Consider the following 20,299-nt stretch of genomic DNA (forward strand, 5'->3'; position numbering starts at 1 on the left):
GGATTATTTCCGATTGTATTGTTGTGTCCTTGTAATCCCGTCCCAAGCTGATGGCCGGTCACATGGAGCTGTCAGGAACAGGACGGACTAACCTGATTCATGCAGATTGTGCCACGATGTGTCGCACTCAGTTTGGATCTGGTTGACAAGTGGCATATGGTGTTTATCAGGACTCCCTACTGCTGCTCACATCACTTACTGTTCTGGTTCTCTGACGGGGTTTCTGCCCTGCTTTTACATGTGTACAGCTAAGTTTTAGGACCCTTCTCCCCCCCACCACACACACACATGCACACACTGAGTCCTTAAAGTGTCTCTGGACCAGACTGGTCGAACTGGGGCCCTAAACAAAATTTTAGTTTGAAGCTGCATCGCCTCTCTGTGTTTTTTGTTTTTTTTTTATCATTAGGACAAACAACTAAATCATTTTCGGTTAATAAATAATCCTAAAATAAATGAATGAGACAAAAGAGAGATTACCAATTACCAAACTAGTTATTTCTACAAAAGTTGTTTTTAATTTTAAACGCGACTACAGTGGAAAGTTAGAACCCCAATTTGGAAAGAGTTGGGGAAAATAAAAAAACAAAACCAGAATGCAATGATTTGCAAATCTCATAAATCTTTGTTTTACGACCACTGGGACAGTAAACATATGAAATGTTTATTTAGTTTTTCTAAAAGTTGGAACGGGGCAACGTAAAGCTGTAAATGTCAGGAGTACCAATAACAAAGAGCTGCAAGAGATTTGACACGTATTAAACATTATCTTTAAAGACCATATGTGTTAGAGATGTAATAATTTACAGCACTGTGCAAAAGATTTAAAGCACCCAGAGTTTCTTGATGCTTGGATCCCAATCTTCCAAAACAAAAAACAAAAACCTGACAGACATAAAATATTAAATCAACTGCAATGAAATGATAAAAGAGCTAATAGCTAATAACTCAGCTGAGTACTGATGCTTCTTTCAGGTTCAGTGTTGGTCTTTCCTGTTTTTTTTTCTTGTTTCTTAAAGACGTGACTTTCAGGTACTGTTCATCTGCCGTAGATAGTTTGTTTTGTTTCAGTCCTGACTTCTTCTTTTATCTTCCCCTCCTCCAGTTTCCGGTCACCCAGCTCTGCAGTTTAGCTTTCCTTCTAGCTGATTGTTTTGATTTTCCTGTCCGGTCGTGTTCAGTGTCTCTTCATCAACATAATTTACACTCACAGCTCGCACCTGAAAAAAAAGAAACAAGCTTTTAAAGGTCTGGACACCACCTACTTTTAAAAAGAGGAAAAAGTCGATGATTTTGAGTAAAACTTAACAGCTAAAACATTTTATTAGAAAAAGAAAAGTAAAATATATCTAATATTGGATAATTGTATAACCTAACTCATGGTTGAAGTAAATAAATCCCAAACACATTTAACTAAGTTCAATCGAGGAAACAAAAACAGTATTAATGATTGATTCTTATCACCAAGGTCAGAGGGAAATCTGAAGTAACCAAAGCATGCAGCGCAGCAGAAGGAATCTTTATAGTTAGGATCGAACTGCACCCTGATCTTAAACAAATAATAATTGGTAATGTATTAAACCTGATTCAAAGGCTTTGTTATTGTCCTGCTGGGTGGTATTTCTGTGTTTATTCAGGACAAGGAAGCAAAATAACTTTTCTGGGTTTCTCCCTTCTTGAACCAATGAGGTAGAAATGAGTAAACATGAATAAATCTTTGTTATGATCAGCACAGATTTTGGGACAATGCTGTTTATTTGTTTAACAATAATAAATCCTTATAAATAAGTGTTTGCCTGCAGTTTAGCTGATAACATTTCTAAAATAGGCTTAACTGAAAACATTAGACTATGACATGAAACAGGCGACTGAAAGACGAAGCATTCAGCTCATGTTTGTTTGCTGTTGTGGCCGAAGGCATCCATTTCCTTCAGCCTTGTTGTAGTAATCACTAATTAACTTCAAGTTCTCAGAAGTAGCCTTCCAGAAAGGTTTTATATTTTGCAGGGACGAACAAATGTTTGCCATGATAAGACAGGTGAAAGTTGTCTGAGGTGTCTCTCCTGTGGAACATTCAGATGGCAAGGAAAGTCAGATTGTGGTTGAAAATTTAATGAAGAAGTTAATATTTGATTGTAAGACACTCAGGTGTCTTGGTTAGCAGCTGAAAGACCACAATGTCTTCAAACTGGACAGTAAATGTGGTGACATGGCTCTTTGTATCGCTTCTCTGAAATTCACTGAAAACATCTTTATTCTTATTCTCTTATTCCAGTGGGGAAAAGATCCAAGGAATGAAATTGTCTTGATCCTTTAGAAAGGTAGAATACCCCTCCATATCTACAAGGATAAAACAACCTTCTGATGTCTTGAAATCCTCCCCTGGAAAGCATTAACTTGGATTAATTATTGAAGTAAATACTGGCTTGAGCCTCAGATACAGACCGCTGCCTCCATCAGAACCTTGTGGGTGTGGTTCTGTCTGCACCAGTGTTACGCAGAGCCTCTTCTCAATCTGCTGTGGCATTCGTGGAGGGAAAAGAGCAGCCACCGACATGGGTGGGACGTACCATCTCCTTTCATTCACAGGGGTGGGTGCACTTTATGCAGCATCCTTTTTCACTGCATCCCATTCCGAATTGTTTCTTGGTTTAAATGCTCACCTTCTGCATCTTCCTATGAGTAGATAAAGAAAGAACGATTAGAATCCTGTTTTCTTGTGCACAGTTTAGACTTTGCATCCTCCTTTGCCCCTCCTCCTCTTCTTCGCCTCTTTTCTTACCCGGTAGTCCAACGTGGCCAGGTGAACGGAGCCAGGCGTGACGACAGATGGCCCGTACAGTCTGAGGGATTATATATTAACACGGAGCAGCTCAGATCCTCCTGCACACCCTCACAGAGACGAGCTGGTACTGCTGCCCGCACCCCACAGAAGCCAGCAGCATCATGCCAGGAACACGACCGGTGCAGCGCAGCTCGTCTGACAAAAAGCACATTTAAAAAAAAAAAAAAAAAAGGATTTGACCCGTGAACGGAGGGATGGAGAACAGTTTCCCTCCGGTTACCATGGAGGTGTGGAGCTGCTCAACGTCTGAGGAGGAAGATGACAAGAGCACCTCGAGTCTTGGGGACGAAATAGCAGAAGAGGAAATAAAATGCCACAACAGCAATAACAATAACAACAACAACAACAATGCAAGCCTTTGCAAGGAGGTGACACAAGGTGAGATACGGTGAGGCAGGGCGTCAGTGAAGGATGTGCAGAGCAGAGAGTCGCTGCAGCAAAGAGAGACAGGGAAATGTTGGAGCACAGCGAGCAATTTAAAGATTTTTTTAAATTTTTAGTCAGCCCTAAAAGTCTGACTTGAGAATTCACCGTTGCACATTGCATTAAAGTCTCTTATCTAAGAGCTTTAATAGTTAATGGTGATTGCAGTTCAGGGTGCAGTGATGTCACCGACAACGCATCACGCACCTTAAGATCATCGCTTAAAACAATTATTCTGCTTCCCTTGTAAGATTCTGTTGCCGCTCCAAAAGACATTTTGAACTATAAAAATGAAGCCAGCTTGAATATTTCCTGATGGTTTGCTGAAGGTCACCGTGGCCGTATGTCCTTCTGTGTATTTGCATGACCACACACTCTGCAGCTGCACTGTAAGCACATTTAATCAGCAGCGTTTGTTGTCTCTGCTGTGAAGCTGGTGGGAATAGCTAACTGCAGGTGATTAAATTTAAAATTTAATTAGACAAATTATTTTTTTCTTGTCTTTTTAAAAAGTCTAAAAATACTTTAAAATGACCAAATCACACTAAAGGAGCTGCCCACAAATACCTGTAGCTAAATGACCTTGGTTTTGAAGATCAAAAAACGATTTAAATTTAAACTGATATTTGCTTAAAGTAGCCTGATTTTCTGATTCAGTTTGTACTGGATGTATTCAAAAGTTGTTATTGTTGTATTTTTTTTAATGAATATGTGTGTGTTCAAAGGTTCTCTTGTCTATTTTGTGCTTCAGCAATGTGGTTAATTTAAAAATAGACTTTTAAAAAAAGGCTCCTGTCAATATTTTTAGGAGATTTTTTGGAATAATGGATCTAAAAACCTCCTTGAGCTTCGATGTAAATCTTCTTTTAAGAATGGATCCCATCCCCACAACATAACAGACGTCATAAGTACGTCTAATTCAACCAGGTTTATCCACAGGAACAGAATTAGGGTAACGGTTCACAGTACCTGCCTGGATTTAGCTTTAACCTCACTGTAAAACCCACAGAACCGTTTCCTGATCCCTTCTGCCCTCTGGCAGTCTGATCAGGAGGCAACACTTCACATATTTCACCTGCTGAGGCTTGAGTTGATGTTTTCATGCTTTCAGAAGGATGCACTTTTATACAGGAACAAATCAAACTGTAGAAGAAACTATAAAATCTCAAAATCACACAATTGTAGTAGATGAAGTGTTGGAAATGTAGATCAGTTTTATCTCCTGAGGCAAACTGACGTAAAATAATAAAATGTAAAACACGTGACATAGAAATGATTTTTCTTGTTTTTTCCAGCGCTGCTTTATAAACATTTGGCTGACTTGTCCATGAACTGGTAGTTTATTTGTGTATCTGCAGAGTCTGTTTTTAGCTGCTGCAATCCACTGAGTACAATAGGATTTGGAAAACAATTATCTAATTAACCTTTTGTTAATTTATAGGAGTCGTGATGTTTACTCGGCACAGAGTTTAGAGCTCAGGAAGACTTGATTCAGATCCAAACACTGCATAATTTAGGCTGCAGTTCATTATTCATTAGGATCATTGTTCGTGCTCCTGTTTATTTATTGAGTGTGTTTAAAATAACTTTGGTCATCTTTACTCTCCTGTTGCATTATAAGACTTGTAGTTCTTGTGGTCGGCTTTTTAATGGGATTGAAAGTGTTGAATTTTAAAGCTTTTCTTCTAACAATAAGTGTTTGTGATCGTTTATATTTTCAGTGACGCAGACAGTAAATGTAGCCCGACCTTTAGAGGACAAACGTTGCCAGATTCTTCCTCCTCTTAGTGATTATTCATCCTGCTGCAGCGTCCTTCAGAAGAACTTGGTTTCTTGGCAGCAGACCTGTTAAACTGTCAATTACAAGGGCGAAAAATACATTTTTCATCATATTGTCCTAGAATTGACTTTAGCAAAACTGATTTTAACTTTGTGTCGCATCACCTTTTACTCCCCTCCAGATAAGTCATTTAATAAAAGCTTTTATTTGTTATTTTTTCCAGAGCTAAATGCTTCACAATCAATTTTATCATTACTGCTTTATATTTATAATCTAAAGATGGAAACATGATCTCTGAATAACAATGCCCCTTGTCCTTCTGTAGACTTGGTTTATTTTATTCATTGACAGTTTCTCTGAGTAGTGCAGCTCATGAGGTACGTTCCATTAGGCTGATTAGATCCTGATACAAGCGATGCCACGCTGTGTTTTCAGGCCAAATCAGAGACATCTTTCTTATTATTTTACTTTATGGAAGCTCCTCACGTCTTTAAGCTTTTATCTGAAGTAAAACTAAGATTACTTGTTAGGAATGAACAATGAATCTAATGGAGAAATTACAAATAATGCGGTCATGGAGGAACTTTTTTTCATGTTAAAGCTGCTTTTCTGCAGGTTAGGTCATCAAAATTATTATGAAGGTTTTTAGATTCAAAAGAGAAGGTTTTAAATTCTACAAAGAGCTTTGTGAAACTGAAAAAGATCCTAAACACATCTTAAACGGTAAACTTTACTAGATAGCATTCTTTATTTAATTTAATTTATTTCATTTAGTTTTGATTTAATTTTAAAATATGCAACAATGAGCCATGATATTTCGTTTTTTTGGCACATGAAAGTTAAAATATTAAACCGCACTAAAGTTGATTCAAAAGCAAACCAACATCGACTGGGGCTTTCAGAAGTTACCAAAAAAATCTGTTGGCCCAGTTTTTTCGGTAAATGACCATGACTTTGTTGATTTAAAAACGTAACTTCCACTATGAACAGAATTTTATGCTTACATGATTCATAAACTTGGTCAAAAAATATGTTTGAAATAGAAATTTCACTCTGTATAACGTTAGACAATATCATTCAGATTGATCTTTTCTTAGGGCAAAATAATAAACAAACAATGAACAAAATTCAGTTAAGTTTTGGTGGAAAAACTTTTATAAAATGTTGAGGCAAGTTTGGTATTGTATTTATTGGAAAACATTTAAAACAAAATACGTTTCTTGTAATAAAGAAATGCAAAGAGCATTTGATATGTCAACAAGTAATAAAAATGTCATCTTGCAAACTAGAAATCAATATTAGGAGCATGAACAGCTTTGCTTTAAACTCCACCTGCAGCAGAAATAAATCCGCCCGAAGAGACGAATTAATCCCTCCTTCCTGTTCAGCCCTAATGACTTTAAGGTAGATCTAAACGATCCATTGTTCAGGATGTAAGCAAAGTTCACGTCAGCATCCTGTTACTGTTTTCCTCTCTGTGCTATATGTGTTAACGCTGCCTCCTGCATTGAGCTATTTCAGTGTCCTGGAGAACAAAGTCTTTATTAGCATCTTATATGGGCTAAAAGGGATCAAGCTAAGAGGATTCTGTTGGCCACATGGAGATGTTGTGCTCTGTAGCTGCTAAAACCTCAGGGGGTGGAGGCAGTTATACGAATCTCTTTCCTGTTTCCTCTTACCTTGATTTAAAACTAGACTTATAATTCAGAGATGCGTTCAAAACACAGAAGTGAATGAGCTGATGGATTTCTTGTGTCATGTATTATTAGTAGCTTTAGTTCTCTGAGTGGCTCTTTTGAGAGAAAAAGATAAGAGGAAGAAGAAAAGTTAAACAGTTTATTTTTTTTATCGAGCAGTCAGGGTTGTTGCGGTGCTTGGTCTCTGTCTCCATTCATTAAATCCTTCTGTCCCTCCTTCCGCAGTGCTGTGCTCAGACAGAGTGGGTCAGGTCACCAAGACGTATCATGACATCAAGGCGGTCACCAACCTGCTGGAGGAGGTACGGCAGAGAGGCGCAGCAGATGAACGAGATTAAAGAGGATTAAACTCGAGCCTCGCTGATCGTCTCTGCTTCTCATCATTTTCAGCACTTTTGTTTCTATCAGTGTGCTCAGATTAAAGTCAATCAAATTTGGCCGAATGCTGGGATGCGCTGTGATTCTGAAACTGATGAATATGTGATTTGATTTTCCAGAAAGAGCGGGATCTGGAGCTGGCAGCTCGGATCGGTCAGTCGCTCCTGAAGCAAAACCAGGAGCTGACAGCTGGGAACGAGATGCTGGACGAGCAGCTCGAAATCGCAAAGGAGGAGGTAGAAACGCTCCTCGTGATGCATGCGGTGTAGTCTTCAAGTCATCATGGCACAAAATTTAAACGTATTATTTTCCAGATTGCCCAACTTCGACACGAGCTCTCGATGCGGGACGACCTCCTTCAGTTCTACGCCAGCACCGAGGAGATCGAGAACGCTCAGGCGCACTCACTGTGAGTAAACACAAGGTTTTTATGGTAGTTTACTCTAAAACAGAGGTTTGGTTGTGATTTAATGTATGTAGATATTTTAAAAAAATCTTATCAGCTGCGACATCAGTCAGGAAGAGGCAAAAATCTTCATCCAGGCTAGGCTAATGACTAACCAAATGAGGGTCCAGTTTTTTACTGTTTTTCAGGCTTATAAAACATAAAACTTATAAAACTCTTAAAAAAGAGAAAGAACGCTGCGTTAGTTAATGTTAAACTGCAACGTTTTTACGCGTTTGTTTAGTTTGTTGCTGTTTTCTCAACAGAACAGTGTCCGGGTTACCCCACAGATCTATGTGCTGAGCATTTGTGAACAGAACGTTCTTATTTTATTTCTCTTTCACAACACTGAGAGCCTTTTTTAAACAAAACAAAACCCTGTAAGGTATGCTCAAATGTGACACAGAGTGCTATAAAAGTGACCATCCTCAGTGGTTGTTGAGCTTTTAGGTGAGAAACGACTCATCAGATCTGATCCTGTTTCCAGTTAAACTAGAAAACTCCTCTCGATCAGCCTTTATCATATTTACTGACGGTCCCTTCTCAGTTTAGAAAGAGCTATGTGCCATAAGAAGTCTTTTTTTATGTTTAGACAAGTTTTCAAAAAGACTCGCATCTAAAGAGTCACAAATTAAAACAATTACAATAAACAAAATGTGTTTTGTTTAATTTAAATGTGTCTGTTACAGTAAAACAAACCAGACGAGCTCTTTTTTTTTATCTAGAAAGCATTTGTCGTGTGGTTGAACTTTTATTTATTTTTATACAAAATGTATATTTTAGGGTTGTGCTTTTCTTTTTTTCTGTGTGCAGAATTAAAAGGAATGAATCCACCAGCTCTCTCAGCAACTTCGTCCATTATGACTTCCTGCAGCAGAAACTGAAGAGTTTAGAGGAGGAGAACCGCAAACTCAGATTGGAGGTGTGCATAAATTGCAACGCCGACTGAAATTAAACTCAGTGTTTATTAAATAGATTAAGAAAAGGAGCCTTATAGTACCTTTTGGGGGTCACACTTGACGCTGCTGTTTTCTCTCCAGGCCAATGAGCTGTCAGCAGAAACCACCAACTACGAGGAGCAGGAACAGGAGCTGATGATGGTGTGCGTGGAGGAGCTCTGTAAGGGCAGCAGTCCCGTTTCTGTAACACTCACTTACGTGGGCTGCGGGTGTGTTTATCAAACTTGTTGTTTTTTTTTTTAGCGTCTGCAAACAAGCAGGTGGTGGATCTGTCGGAGGAGCTGGCCCGAAAAGTAGAGGACACTCTCCGACAGCAGGAGGAGATCAGCTCGCTGCTCGCTCAGATCGTTGACCTGCAGGCTCGATGCAAAGGGGTGAGAGGCGCAAAAACACAAACACACTCCATTTTGGTAAAAAGTGGCTTTAAGTATGAAATAACCTGAACATTAAGGCAGCTACATATGCTTACATCTTAATTTATTTTTATTTCTTTTTTAGCTTGCCCACGAGAATGAGGAGCTGAGCCAACACCTGAGTGCCTCCAGAGAAAACGAGTTAAAACTGAAATCAGAGGTGAGTGACTTCAGCCACGTGTTTAAAGATGGAATAAAATGCTTTAAAGTTTATGCTTTAATTTAGTGTTTTTTTTATACATTTTTTGAACTCCTGAACTGCTTTCATTATGCTGACAAAAAAGAAAACCTATAATTTTATAGGAATTCATTTCAATAGATAATCTCCTGTGTGAATGCTGACACATTCCTGTTAACTTGTAATATCATAACTCTTATTCTACATTTTAAATGATTATTCTGTTCATGTCTGCAGCTGAAGGACTTGCAGGACAAGTACTCTGAGTGTGAGGACATGCTCCACGAGGCACTTAAGGACATTAAAAATCTGCGAAACAAGAGTTTGCCCAACAGCACAGTGCAGAGGTTCACCGCGCTGGCCTCGGTTCTCCCCATGGACTCTCTGGCAGCCGAGATCGAAGGAACCTTCCGCAAAGGTCTGGACTCCCCGACGCCTTCAGAGTACAAGTGAGTCTTCAGCAAACACTGGAAACTGCTGCTTTGGAGCCGTGAGGGTTTTCTTTAAAGGTTTTTTAAAATCTCATCAAAGGTTTTGGGGGTTTGGCGGTTATGGTTTCATACCAAACTGACTTTAAAATAAACATTTTCTTCTATAAAGCTGCAGAAACTGTTCTGATGTTCAGAACGAGGACAGAAATGTCATGATTTAGGAACTTAAATGCATTAATAGTTTCTCTCTTTTATAATTATTTGAACAAAGTCATATTTAGAGCGGCTTGTGCTCTGTAAAACCTGAAACTCAGCTCATCCTTCAGTAGAGGCACTTCTGAAAACTCATTTCTGCTAAACTGAAACAAAAACACCTGCTTCGTTGTGGGGAAAGCTCCTGTAAAGGTGGGATCTCATGGTGCGTTTCATTTACATCAGAACTCGTAACCGGGAAGTCAGAGTGAAGTAATTTCCCGCTTCACCGCGTTCCAGTTGTCCCACTCCATATAAAGTATGCAATACAGTTTATCTAAAGCTTGGAGTTTACTTCATTATCCTAAAAGGTGAACAGTTTTTTTCAGCAATTGCACTAAAGTTTAGAATAAAAAAGCTAATTCAGAGGTACACTGCATGATTTGTTTTGTTTTTATTTCTTTGCTGTGAACACATTCCTCAGCTGACTTAAAGTGTTTCTTCAGAGCTTTTCTCAACCGTTTTAATTATGACTTAAGTTTGGTGAGAAACCGTAAAGGACTGGTATATGATTAGAGCAGTAGTAAGGTTTTATTTATTTCAGGAAGCAGGTATTCTCTGTAAAATAAAGCTGCAGGGCAGGAAGGCAGAGTTCGTCAAACGGTCATCTTATGGTTTTCTTTGAAAGTGGAATAAATTTCTCTTTTTCAGGGCTTGCTCCTGAAAGAATGAAAGGCAGAATAAATGTTATTAAAGCTGTGATATTCTGAAGAAATGTTTAAAAGCTGAACCTCAGCACACCTTTTCTCCTGCCTCCTTCCCGTCTTCTCGTCTCTGAGTCTGACCTCCAGCTCCTCACACCTCGCCCTCCACCGCCTCTCGCTCTCCTCGTGTTTGTCTTCCTTCTGTCTCAGTGCAATCAGGGTTTGCAGATGCTCCCGTGTTAGGGCAATCATCTCTCTCCTGAAGCAGTTGGTGCGTTTTTCCCTCTTCGCCATCTCCGCTTCCTGCTCCGTGCATTTCTGCTGCAGCTTTTGGAGCTCGCTGGCGAGTTTCTTCCTTCTGACCCTTTCTCTCTTTTCCCTGACCGTCGCTTTGTGCAGCTCCGCCCGCAGCCTTCCGTTCTCTTTCTTCCTCAAAGCTTTGTCAGTTTGACAAGACTGGAAGTAATCGTCCAAATGTTTGAAAATATTTATGACGTCCACGTATTTCATCTCCAGCACCGATTTCGCGTGTCGGATTTTTCGCTCAAACCTGATCCTCGCCCGTCTCAGAAACCAGCCGACTGAGACCAGGTCGAGCAGGTTTCTTCTCGCGGTCTCCAGCGCCTGTCTGAGCAGAATCATTTCTGCATCTTCGAATGGATTTTGGTCCGGTCGGACGGGGGGATCATCGGCATTAATTTGCTGTTGTGTCTTAAAAAACAAACAAAAACAAAACAAAACAGGACATCACTACAGATGTAACTGATTTACAGACAAATGTGCTCCAGATTATAACCAAATTTGTTGTTTCAATCAGGAATTTATACAAATTTGTCAAAATATTTAACTTTAGTTGTCAGTACATAAAATCAGTTAGTCGTATATGGCTCACATCGTTCTTTCCATGAATTTAAAACATCTCTGTCTAAACTAGATTAACTTGTAGGCTGTGGTAAAAGTTTGTTTTCTTTTAAAAAAATAATTTAAAACCTTGTTTTCATTCAAAAAAGTGTTGGTTGCAGTGATTGAAGCACACAGACTAATAAAGTATTTTCATTTATTTAACCAAGAAGTCCCTTAAAATAAAACACTTCCAGTCAAGATGGGGCACCATTAAACAGTTACACGTAGTTAGGAAGTTACAAGCTAAAAATGACAAATAATATCAAACATATAAACAAAATTAAACAAGTCAGAATCAACATAAAACAAACACAAAGTCCAGCTTAAGAATAGCAGTTTCAAAATAATATAACTATGACTTTTTTTTTACCTTTTATCATAAAAATAAACTGTGAAGTTCAGTATTAATAGAAGTAGTTTGCATTTATTATAGTCTAGTAATTTAAACATACAGTGGATAATGTATTAAGGTTCTTGGGATAGTTTAAACAAAATGTTTAAAGCAAAAAAAGCAGAAGTTGTTGAACGAGCTCATTTTTTAAAATCATTTAATTTTAAACAGATGTAATAAATCTTACCGTGTTTGTTGGTCCGCTAGCGTCCTCCATGATGGCGGCACAAAGAAGCTACGAGGAGGCAGGGAGTGAGGGAGCTGAGACGTCAGTGCGGTTAAATCTGGAAGTTTAAACTCATCACTGATTCTTTTTTTAAAAATACTGTTTTTTCTTAAACTCCTGTTTCCTTGGAGAAAAAGAAAAACAGCAAAGTGTGGAACGTGTCTTTTAAGGCAGCTAATTAAGTTTTGAGAGTCAGCCCAGTTCAAGATGGCTGCCACAGCTAACTGACCTTATGTTCCTACATGTCCTACATCTGTTTACTTTTGTCCGAGTTTAGATTGTGAATAAATGGTTTAATTTTATGGCGTCACCATTTTATTTTTGTTTTTCCTCCGACAGGAACCATCCGTGGCGCGTGTTTGAAACTGTGAAGGTGGTGAACAAGGCTGGCAGGATGCGCTCCCGGTGCCACTCACCAGGACTGCCAGGCTCCACCCCGGTGTCGGCCCGCTCCAGTCGTAACAGCACCCCCAGGACCAGCTACTACGGCTCCGACAACGCCAGCATTAACCTGGAGGACAAACCCAGCTCCACTCCGGCTCAGAAGGAGGACAACAGGTGAGGATGGCGAGCTGCATGAAGTTTGGTTTTGGATCATTTCCTATAAATATATTTGCATGCATCGTGGAACAGATATTATTTATGGGAATCTCAGCATCTTGACTCGAAGAACTGCTGTTTCATTCCCCCACCTGCAGTGTTAGTGGGCCCAAACGCCTGGGTCAGCCAGGCACACCTGGAGGTCAGGACCTCGAGGCGGCTCTGCGCAGCCTCTCGGCCCGCCAGCAGAGCCACTCCTCAGACCGGCCCTTCTTTGACGTAGAGAGGGAACGTAAGCTCCGAGCCTTGGCTGCAAACTACAAGGAAGGAGACGGCTCCAGTGGCTTCCTGACGCCGAACGACAGCCTGGCGTCCAGCTGCACTGCGTCGACAGGCACCAATTACTCCAACGGGAGCTCACGGCACTCCTGCGGCTCCTCGGGAGGATCCCGGTCCTACCTGCCTGACCGGCTGCAGATTGTTAAACCTCTGGAAGGTAAAAAAGCCTTAGAGCCAATGATAAATACTGGCAATTAAAGCACAAGAAATCCACGAGTAAGTCAGTTATTTGCGTTTGATTTGACTTGCATCGTAATGTGCTCCCTTTGTCATCGTCAGGCTCGGTGACTCTGCATCACTGGCAGCAGCTGGCCAAACCAAACCTGGGGGGCATTCTCCACCCGCGTCCCGGAGTCCTGACTAAAGACTTTAAGGAGCTGGAGGTGGACGTTCAGCACGTCTACAGCCTGAACGACCTGGAGGAGGACGAACCTGACTTGTCTCAGTTCTCCGGAGCTCATGGATTTGGTAAGGCGCACACACAATTCCTCCATTTTTGTCATTTCACCTCACCTCGCTGGATTCCCTCTAAGTTTTATCGTCACCTCCTTTTTTATTCTATTTATGGTGCAAAATTCAGCTTCATCAGCTGCTTTAGTGTCTCATAAGACGTGAATATTCCTCTAATGTGCTTCTTTCCATCTACGAACTGATAGTTTCTCCATCGGGCCCAAACCTCCCTCAGACCTCCCCCACACATACCATCACCACCTGCAAAGTCCTCCAACCCTCCCCTCTCATCCCCTCCTTCTCCAATAGGTAAGAGTTCCCACGCTGTAACAAAGACCTTTAAACTCCGATGCTGTTTGTTGGTTTTCACAGCTCTGACCAAGTCTTAAATTGTCCAATTAAAACCTGATTTACTGCCTAAAAGGAGATGAAGGAGTTAACCTTTTTAACTGCTGTGTCATTTAAGTCCAATCAGTGTCTTTTTCCTTTCTTGACCTTTGCCCTTTACCCCTTCGTTGGCAGAAAAAGTTTGTCGGGGCTGTTTCTCCAACTCTAGACGGAGCCGTCAGGGAAAAGTAAGAACGCGGTGAAACGGCTGAACCCAGAAATGCTGATTGATAAATATTAACAACAGAGGCAACGAACTGTGTTGGATTAAAAACCAGTGAGCACCGCTGCAGGAAAACATTTGAAATTGACTGAATTCCTGAGCTGATCTCTGGCCTGAGGGCTAAGTCACAACTGTAGACAATTTGAGTTGATAAAAAACTCAAACTGTTGTACTTTTCATTTCAGAGTTTAATATTAAATAATTATTCAGAACAAGCTTTGTAGCTTGAGGAAAGTTAAAAGCAGTAACTTGTATCAGATGTTTCCTGTATTATTTATGTATCAGATGTGCACATTGATGAGGAGGAAGTTTGGATTATTTCTAGGACACATTTTAAAACATGACTTTTATTCTTACCTGTTTGTGATTTAATTAAATGGGTTTTTAACTTTACCTGATTTTGACCTGAATCATAAATCAGTTTTCCTCTCACTGTTTTACCAACAGCAGCTGAACAGACCCATTTCACGGTGCTCCCTCAACCGTGCTTCACAGTAGGAACGAGGTTTTTTACTGCCTTTTGCTCTCCGAACGCAGCGCTGTCCGAGTTTTTCCAAAAAGTTCAACTTATCTCGTCTGCTCACAGAACCTACTGACAGTGTTTGTCATCCAGGGAGTTTATGTGAATTTAAAAAAGTTCCTAAATGTTTTTTTTGGAAAGTTTTAGATTTTTTTTTATAGATTTTGTTTTTATTTTTGTGCAGTGGTTCTCAAACTTTTTAACTTCTGACCCCAGACTTCTGACCCCAAATATTCTTGTTTAAATACACAAACAGCTAAAAATGAGAGCATAATACAACTAGGGCTGCAAATAACGATAATTTCAATAATCGATTAATCGGGCGATTATTTTCTCGATTATCGGTCGTCTTGGAATTCATTCATTCATTCATTCAGTCATTCATTTTGGCCCACATAAAAAAGTTATCTGTATGTAAAGGAGTAGGTTGATGTAAAACTTTTACTACTTTCTTATTTTTAAATAAATCAATATTAATTCAATTCAACATTCTCACTTTATATACTTAGCTCTCAAGCAGAAAATAACAACAGCTTATTTACCACCCGTGTTTCACATCTCTAAAAAACTTACAACTAAATCAATTAAACACACACACTACAAGTACCATTAAACAATTAATTACATAAATAAGTAGATGTAAATTTAGTTAAATGTTGCCTCACTCTTCACTTGCATAGAGTGACCTGACTCATGACTAAACATTACTTTGTGATGACACCGGGTGGCGCTGAAAGCAGCGTGCAGTTTCCTGTATGCTAACTGCTGCTAACAGAGCTCACAGAGCTAGTTCTGCTGCTTAACAACTTTAAGACTAAAAACAAAACCCTATTCAGCAGATTCTAACCTGCAGTGAGTAAATTATGCCCCCCAAAACGGTAATGGAGTAGCAGAAAGAAAGTTTGCAGTGAGGAAGAGGAGCCGTAGCTTCTTCATCATCATACGGAGCGGACAGAGTTTTTTTTTTTTTACGGAGCGGACGGAGTTTGTTCCAATGACTTATATGGATAATATAATATCCATATAAGTCATTGGTTTGTTCAGATTTGACAACGCGCTGCAGGTGACGTCACCGTTTCCGCGACAACGTTAGTGATGCATAAATTGCGCGACACATTTCGATAATGAATTTTGTTGCCAACGCTTTTAATCATCGATTTTTATCGATTCGTTGTTGCAGCCCTAAATACAACACAAAAAGCTTAATCTCAGATTATAAGACTTTTTTCCATTTATGACTGTTGTTTGTATCTTTATAGTATACATCTGGTCAAAGGAAATATTTTTAAATTGTTGATTTATTTCTGGAGATCATTTCCAGACCACCACGTTGGTGTTTTTTGACCCAAAGTTGGGTCCCGATCCCAACTTTAGGAACCATTGTTCTGGTGGACCCGAGAACAAAGATGTTTGAGAGTTGTAGGAATAATTACAGGCGTTCAGACGCTCCCTGTAAGCTCTTATACCTCACCGAGAATGACGCTTCCCTTAGTTTTATTCAGTTTTAGTCAGTCATTCTGTCTTTTTAATATTATTTTATTATTTATGAACTCTTTGGAAGCTTTTTATCACCTCTGTGCAGCACTCCTCCCTCTGACATCCTGCGGTGTTTTTAGCAGACTTTGTCGGTGACTCAGCTTTGCGTCTCTAACTCACGCTAACGTTCTTCCTTTGAGCTGAAACTTTCTGAGGGCTCAGTTTGTGTTCAGTAAGGGGATGAAAAGTACAGCTGTTTGTGTGTTTCATCAGATTGTCTTCAACTGAGACAAAGAGCAGATTGTTTTATCTTCTTATGGTTCAAAAACAACCAAAGATTTAGTTTCTGATCTTTCTTATATAAAAAGGAAATCTGTTCTGAGCCTCTTTACTCCTCACCTCCTGCTGAAGCTTCAGAGCTGCTAAATTTAACTTCTTATGATTAAACTCCGTGTTCGCATGATATTTTCTAATGTTTGTTGTTTAATTTTTAGCTTTTCATCCAAACAAAACATCAGGTCCTGTTTTATCACTAACACTCTCACCTTTTAATGACGAGGCACCAAACTAACCAAATTCTTCTTTTTTTATTTCTAGTTTTGTAAAAGTGTACGAATGCATGCTAGAAACACATTTTAACGTTTATTTTTGTCTTTCACCGCCGAAAGATGAAAGTGCCATGTGTCTGTTAGCAAAATATCTCCTGAAGCACGGACAGATTTAAATATAACTTTGAAAAAAGCAGTCAAGATGGACATATTCAAGATGGCCGCCACAGCCAAGTGATGTTAAAATACACAAAAACGGCTGTAATTCAGTCAGTTTTACAGATAATAAGCTAAAGTTTGGTGTGGTAGTAGCTGAGTCATCCTCAACACATTTATTAACCAGACTCAACTACTGTCTGTTAGTAAAATATCTCATGAACCACTGAATGGATTTTAATGAAACTCTCAGGAAGTGATCATCATGTGTACATCTACAATTGATTGAGAAAAAATCGTCAAATTCAGTCGGTTTTGCAATAACTGAGCTAAAACTCGGTGTGGTAGAAGCTGAGAGTCATCCTCAGTGGACACATCTCAGCAGATCTTGCAGTGTGGAATGACAGAGCGCCTAACGGCGTCTCCAAGATGGGACCTAAACGGCTACAACCGGATGATCTCCATCTAAAACTGGCACCAAAGGTGGCGGGCGACATGCGAGGAACGTCAGGCCTTTTCATGCTTTTCACTGTTTTTATTTCTTGTTTTCCAGCCTTCACTCTTTCAACTTGCCACCTTGTCGGAACTGTGAGCTCCTGAGCTCCTCCCCCGCCTCCCACCTGCAGCCCTTCACCTCCACCTGCACCCCCGGCGGCTCCTCCTCCTCCTCGTTGGGCCTCCTGCAGCTGCTGCAGGAGCACGGCATCTCAGCCTGCCCTCACCCACACGGCCACCTTCCACCTTCCACGCCTCCTTCACGCTCCGCTGGAGCTGGAGCTGGAGGCTCGTCCTCGGACGCCAGAAACGGGACGAGGAACGTTTTCAGCCTGAACCTGGTGGGGAAGCTGCAGAGCCTCGGCCTGCACAGGGTGGCGGCCTGGGGGATGATGAGCCGCGGCGGGAAAGAGACGGCAGACAGAGTCCAACATCCTGCAAAAGTGTGACGCGTTCATGGATCACTCCTCCTCATTCACCACAGTGACTTTCCACAAAGCCATGAGATTCCCGTCGTGTAATCCCCGGCCCACCGCAGCAGCCGTGTCTTTAAAACAAGAAGCCACAGAATGTGTTCGTCCTGTTGTTGTGAGACATTTTCATCTCAGGACAGCCACCTGATTACCACTCACACCCACACACACTGAAAAAATGAAATCTTTTTATATTGTGTTGGTGAATGTCATTTTACGGATTCCATCACTGGTTTTAAAAACCTGAACTTATTTTTCGTGTGTTTTAGTTTCAAGGTGAAACCTCAGTTGTTTGTAAATAGTTGAATATTTAAAATACATAAAGACATGCAGTAAATGTCAAACTGTCACACTGAAGAACATCCAAATGCACTAAAACACACTCTGGTCTTCCTGCTACTTTAAAAACAGCATGTTGTTTCAAAGAAGATGAAACCTTTGTCTGTTCTGCAGCTCATCGCCTGTGTTCATCTGAGATTTTGGACTTTCCTCGAAGCCAAACCCCGGAGACACCAAATCGTGTTTGTCGTTCTGCATCAGAGGCAGTAAATAAGGTGTTTTAGAAGCAATACCTGCAGCTCACGGCGTTCAAATCTGCTGTATTTCATGTCATCAGGGATTTCTGTTTGATCACAATCATGCTGGGCATTCACAGGGACTTCTTAATGATGTTTGGTTGTATTTAATCATTCAAATAAAGCAGCATGTTTCTTTCTGAACAATCAGCTGTAGCGAAAACGAAGAGATGGTGAAGCGGTTTTATTGTTGCGTTCTGTTCCTCTGCACTAGTTACGTGTCGGTGTGTGTAAATTTTTACCACCTGTGAATAAAAACCTTTGCATTTTCACTCAGATCGTGTCTCAGTCTGCTCCCCGCACCCAAACCAACACACTCAAAAAACCCAGTTTGAATGATTCTGCTCATTTTATTAATGTATTTATAACCTTACAGGGGGGTCAAACCTTCCCTTTCTGTACAGTCTGAGCTAAAAAAAACGAAACGGTGACGCCGAGCCCCTCCGCCCGTCTGCCTGCCTCATTCAGCATCCCGCCGTCCGAAGTCCACCCAGCCCTGGTAGTCCCGGTCCGACATGCAGTTGGAGTTCATCACCTCTGTGAACAAACCAGTCCTAGATGAACACATGAGACTTCAGTCTGAGCACATCTCCACACGTGAAGCCACACAACCGTCTCCTACTGAGTCACTTCAAGGAAACCTTCAAATCTTTATCAGTAAAAAGAGGAATAATAATAAAAATAAATTTCATCACATCATAATATAAACAGTTCGTTGTTCTAACAGCATCTTTCCTCACTTTATAATGTTATACTTTTATGGTTTTGTTAGAAAACATAGATCACGTCTTATTAAACAGTATTTTCATGTTATTATACTTTTTTATGACACAAAACTTCACATAATCACAACACTTACATTATATTAATGTAAAACATTAATAAACACCTGTCATTATAAAGTGAAATATAGATTGTTTAGAATGATACAGATTCACTTTATTATGAGACTCTTTGTCTTTTTACTTTTATGCTTCTGTAAGAAAAAGTCACAAAATATTATATATATATATATATATATATATATATATAATATATATAATATATATATATATATAACTAAGATAAAAAATGAAGGCAAAAATTTGGTTTTAAAAGTTTATAAACATAAATGAAATAAATCTAATTTAAATTAAGCTACTTCAAAATAAGAGCGCCTTTTGTAGAAGATTTATTAATACTTTATAAATGTTTTATTTATGAGTTTTTTAATAAAGTGTTAATTTTAATTTATTAAACTCAGACTCACTGCTCTGTTGTGTCATTTGTTCTTTCATAAATCTAATTTGTTGCTGGTTATCTAGTTTAGTTTAGTTTAACTAAATAACTTCAAACTTTACAAACGCTCACGGGCAGAGAACTTACTGACAAATGTTTGATATTTCAAAAAGAAAAGCATTTCATGTTGCCACATAGTGAGCCTGATTTAATGTATGAACATTGTTTAATAAATGCTTTATAACATATGTACAAGCTAATAAATAACATTCATAATGCGTTAATAAATCCTTTTCAAACGGGCCTTTTTTAGTGGTACAGAAACCTAGAATATCAAAATCTGGTCTTATTTGAAGTTTTTTTTTTTAAATATTTAAAGTTTGATTTGTGGAAAATCTTTAAATAGGAGAATATTTTGTTACTTTGAGGTCAGAAAATGGAGCCTGTTATAAATGTTTTAACATTTTTCCTTCTTCCTGCTTCTCTCGCAGTCATGGATTTTGTTCAGAAATGACTGATAAATATAAAAATCATAATCTAACTGGATGGTTGTACAGAGGCTCAACGAGCAGAGCCACACGTTTACCTGAAAGGGCTTGCACGATCTGTTTAGTCATCATCTCCCGCTCGTCCTCAGACAGATGTGGTCGTCTCGCCACTCGGACCTCCGGCTTCATCGCCTCCTTCTGGGCCAGAAGTTTCTGCAGGATGTTGGATCGCGCCGTTGCCGGTGTGTCCGGCGAGGCGGCCGCAGCGGATACGAGCAGCAGCACCAAGAGGGCGAACGCCACAACGAGTTTCCCTGACATGCCTGAGCGAAGGAAGGAGGGAAACAGTTAGTGTCTGAAGGAAGCTGAGCTGACCTGCTGCAGACCTGCTGCAGACCTGCTGCTGACCTGCTGCTGACCTGCTGCAGACCTGCTGCAGACCTGCT

At 39.9% G+C, this 20,299-nt stretch overlaps 3 protein-coding genes across 5 annotated transcripts in view; 1 reads left to right on the plus strand and 2 right to left on the minus strand.

The window, feature by feature from the left end:
• Nucleotides 1–2,901: 2,901 nt before the first annotated feature.
• On the plus strand, nt 2,902–18,423 carry si:dkey-28e7.3 (trafficking kinesin-binding protein 1). Of its 3 annotated transcripts, XM_017417008.3 has the most exons (15): nt 2,902–3,223; nt 6,971–7,047; nt 7,243–7,359; nt 7,438–7,532; nt 8,382–8,490; nt 8,609–8,687; nt 8,771–8,901; nt 9,026–9,100; nt 9,356–9,567; nt 12,305–12,523; nt 12,664–13,001; nt 13,124–13,312; nt 13,501–13,603; nt 13,817–13,869; nt 17,158–17,295. In XM_017417008.3, the coding sequence occupies exons 1-14, from the start codon at nt 3,040–3,042 to the stop codon at nt 13,848–13,850; spliced, it is 1,962 nt and encodes a 653-aa protein (XP_017272497.1). In that variant the 5' UTR covers nt 2,902–3,039; the 3' UTR covers nt 13,851–13,869; nt 17,158–17,295. The 3 variants fall into 3 exon arrangements, with proteins under 3 accessions (XP_017272497.1, XP_017272496.1, XP_017272498.1); XM_017417007.3 differs by lacking the exon at nt 13,817–13,869 and having other exon boundaries at nt 17,158–18,423; XM_017417009.3 differs by lacking the exons at nt 13,501–13,603; nt 13,817–13,869 and having other exon boundaries at nt 17,158–17,349.
• Nucleotides 10,166–12,297, minus strand: LOC112450538. Its single transcript, XM_025006088.2, has 3 exons — nt 11,927–12,297; nt 10,543–11,156; nt 10,166–10,461 (listed from the first exon to the last, which is right to left on the minus strand). The coding sequence occupies exons 1-3, from the start codon at nt 11,954–11,956 to the stop codon at nt 10,449–10,451; spliced, it is 657 nt and encodes a 218-aa protein (XP_024861856.1). The 5' UTR covers nt 11,957–12,297; the 3' UTR covers nt 10,166–10,448.
• Nucleotides 18,424–18,483: 60 nt separating the features above from the next.
• Nucleotides 18,484–20,299, minus strand: part of LOC108236357 (cholecystokinin) — a 3,268-nt gene continuing 1,452 nt past the window's right edge. The window contains exons 2-3 of the mRNA XM_017416936.3: nt 19,952–20,176; nt 18,484–18,684 (exon numbers count right to left, since the gene is read on the minus strand). Of these exons, the coding sequence (XP_017272425.1) occupies nt 18,608–18,684; nt 19,952–20,174 (300 nt within the window). The 5' untranslated portion in view covers nt 20,175–20,176 and the 3' untranslated portion in view covers nt 18,484–18,607. The remainder of the gene's footprint in view (nt 18,685–19,951; nt 20,177–20,299) is intronic.

The sequence above is a fragment of the Kryptolebias marmoratus genome, linkage group LG3 (genome assembly GCF_001649575.2).
Source record: "Kryptolebias marmoratus isolate JLee-2015 linkage group LG3, ASM164957v2, whole genome shotgun sequence".
Lineage (NCBI taxonomy): Eukaryota > Metazoa > Chordata > Actinopteri > Cyprinodontiformes > Rivulidae > Kryptolebias > Kryptolebias marmoratus.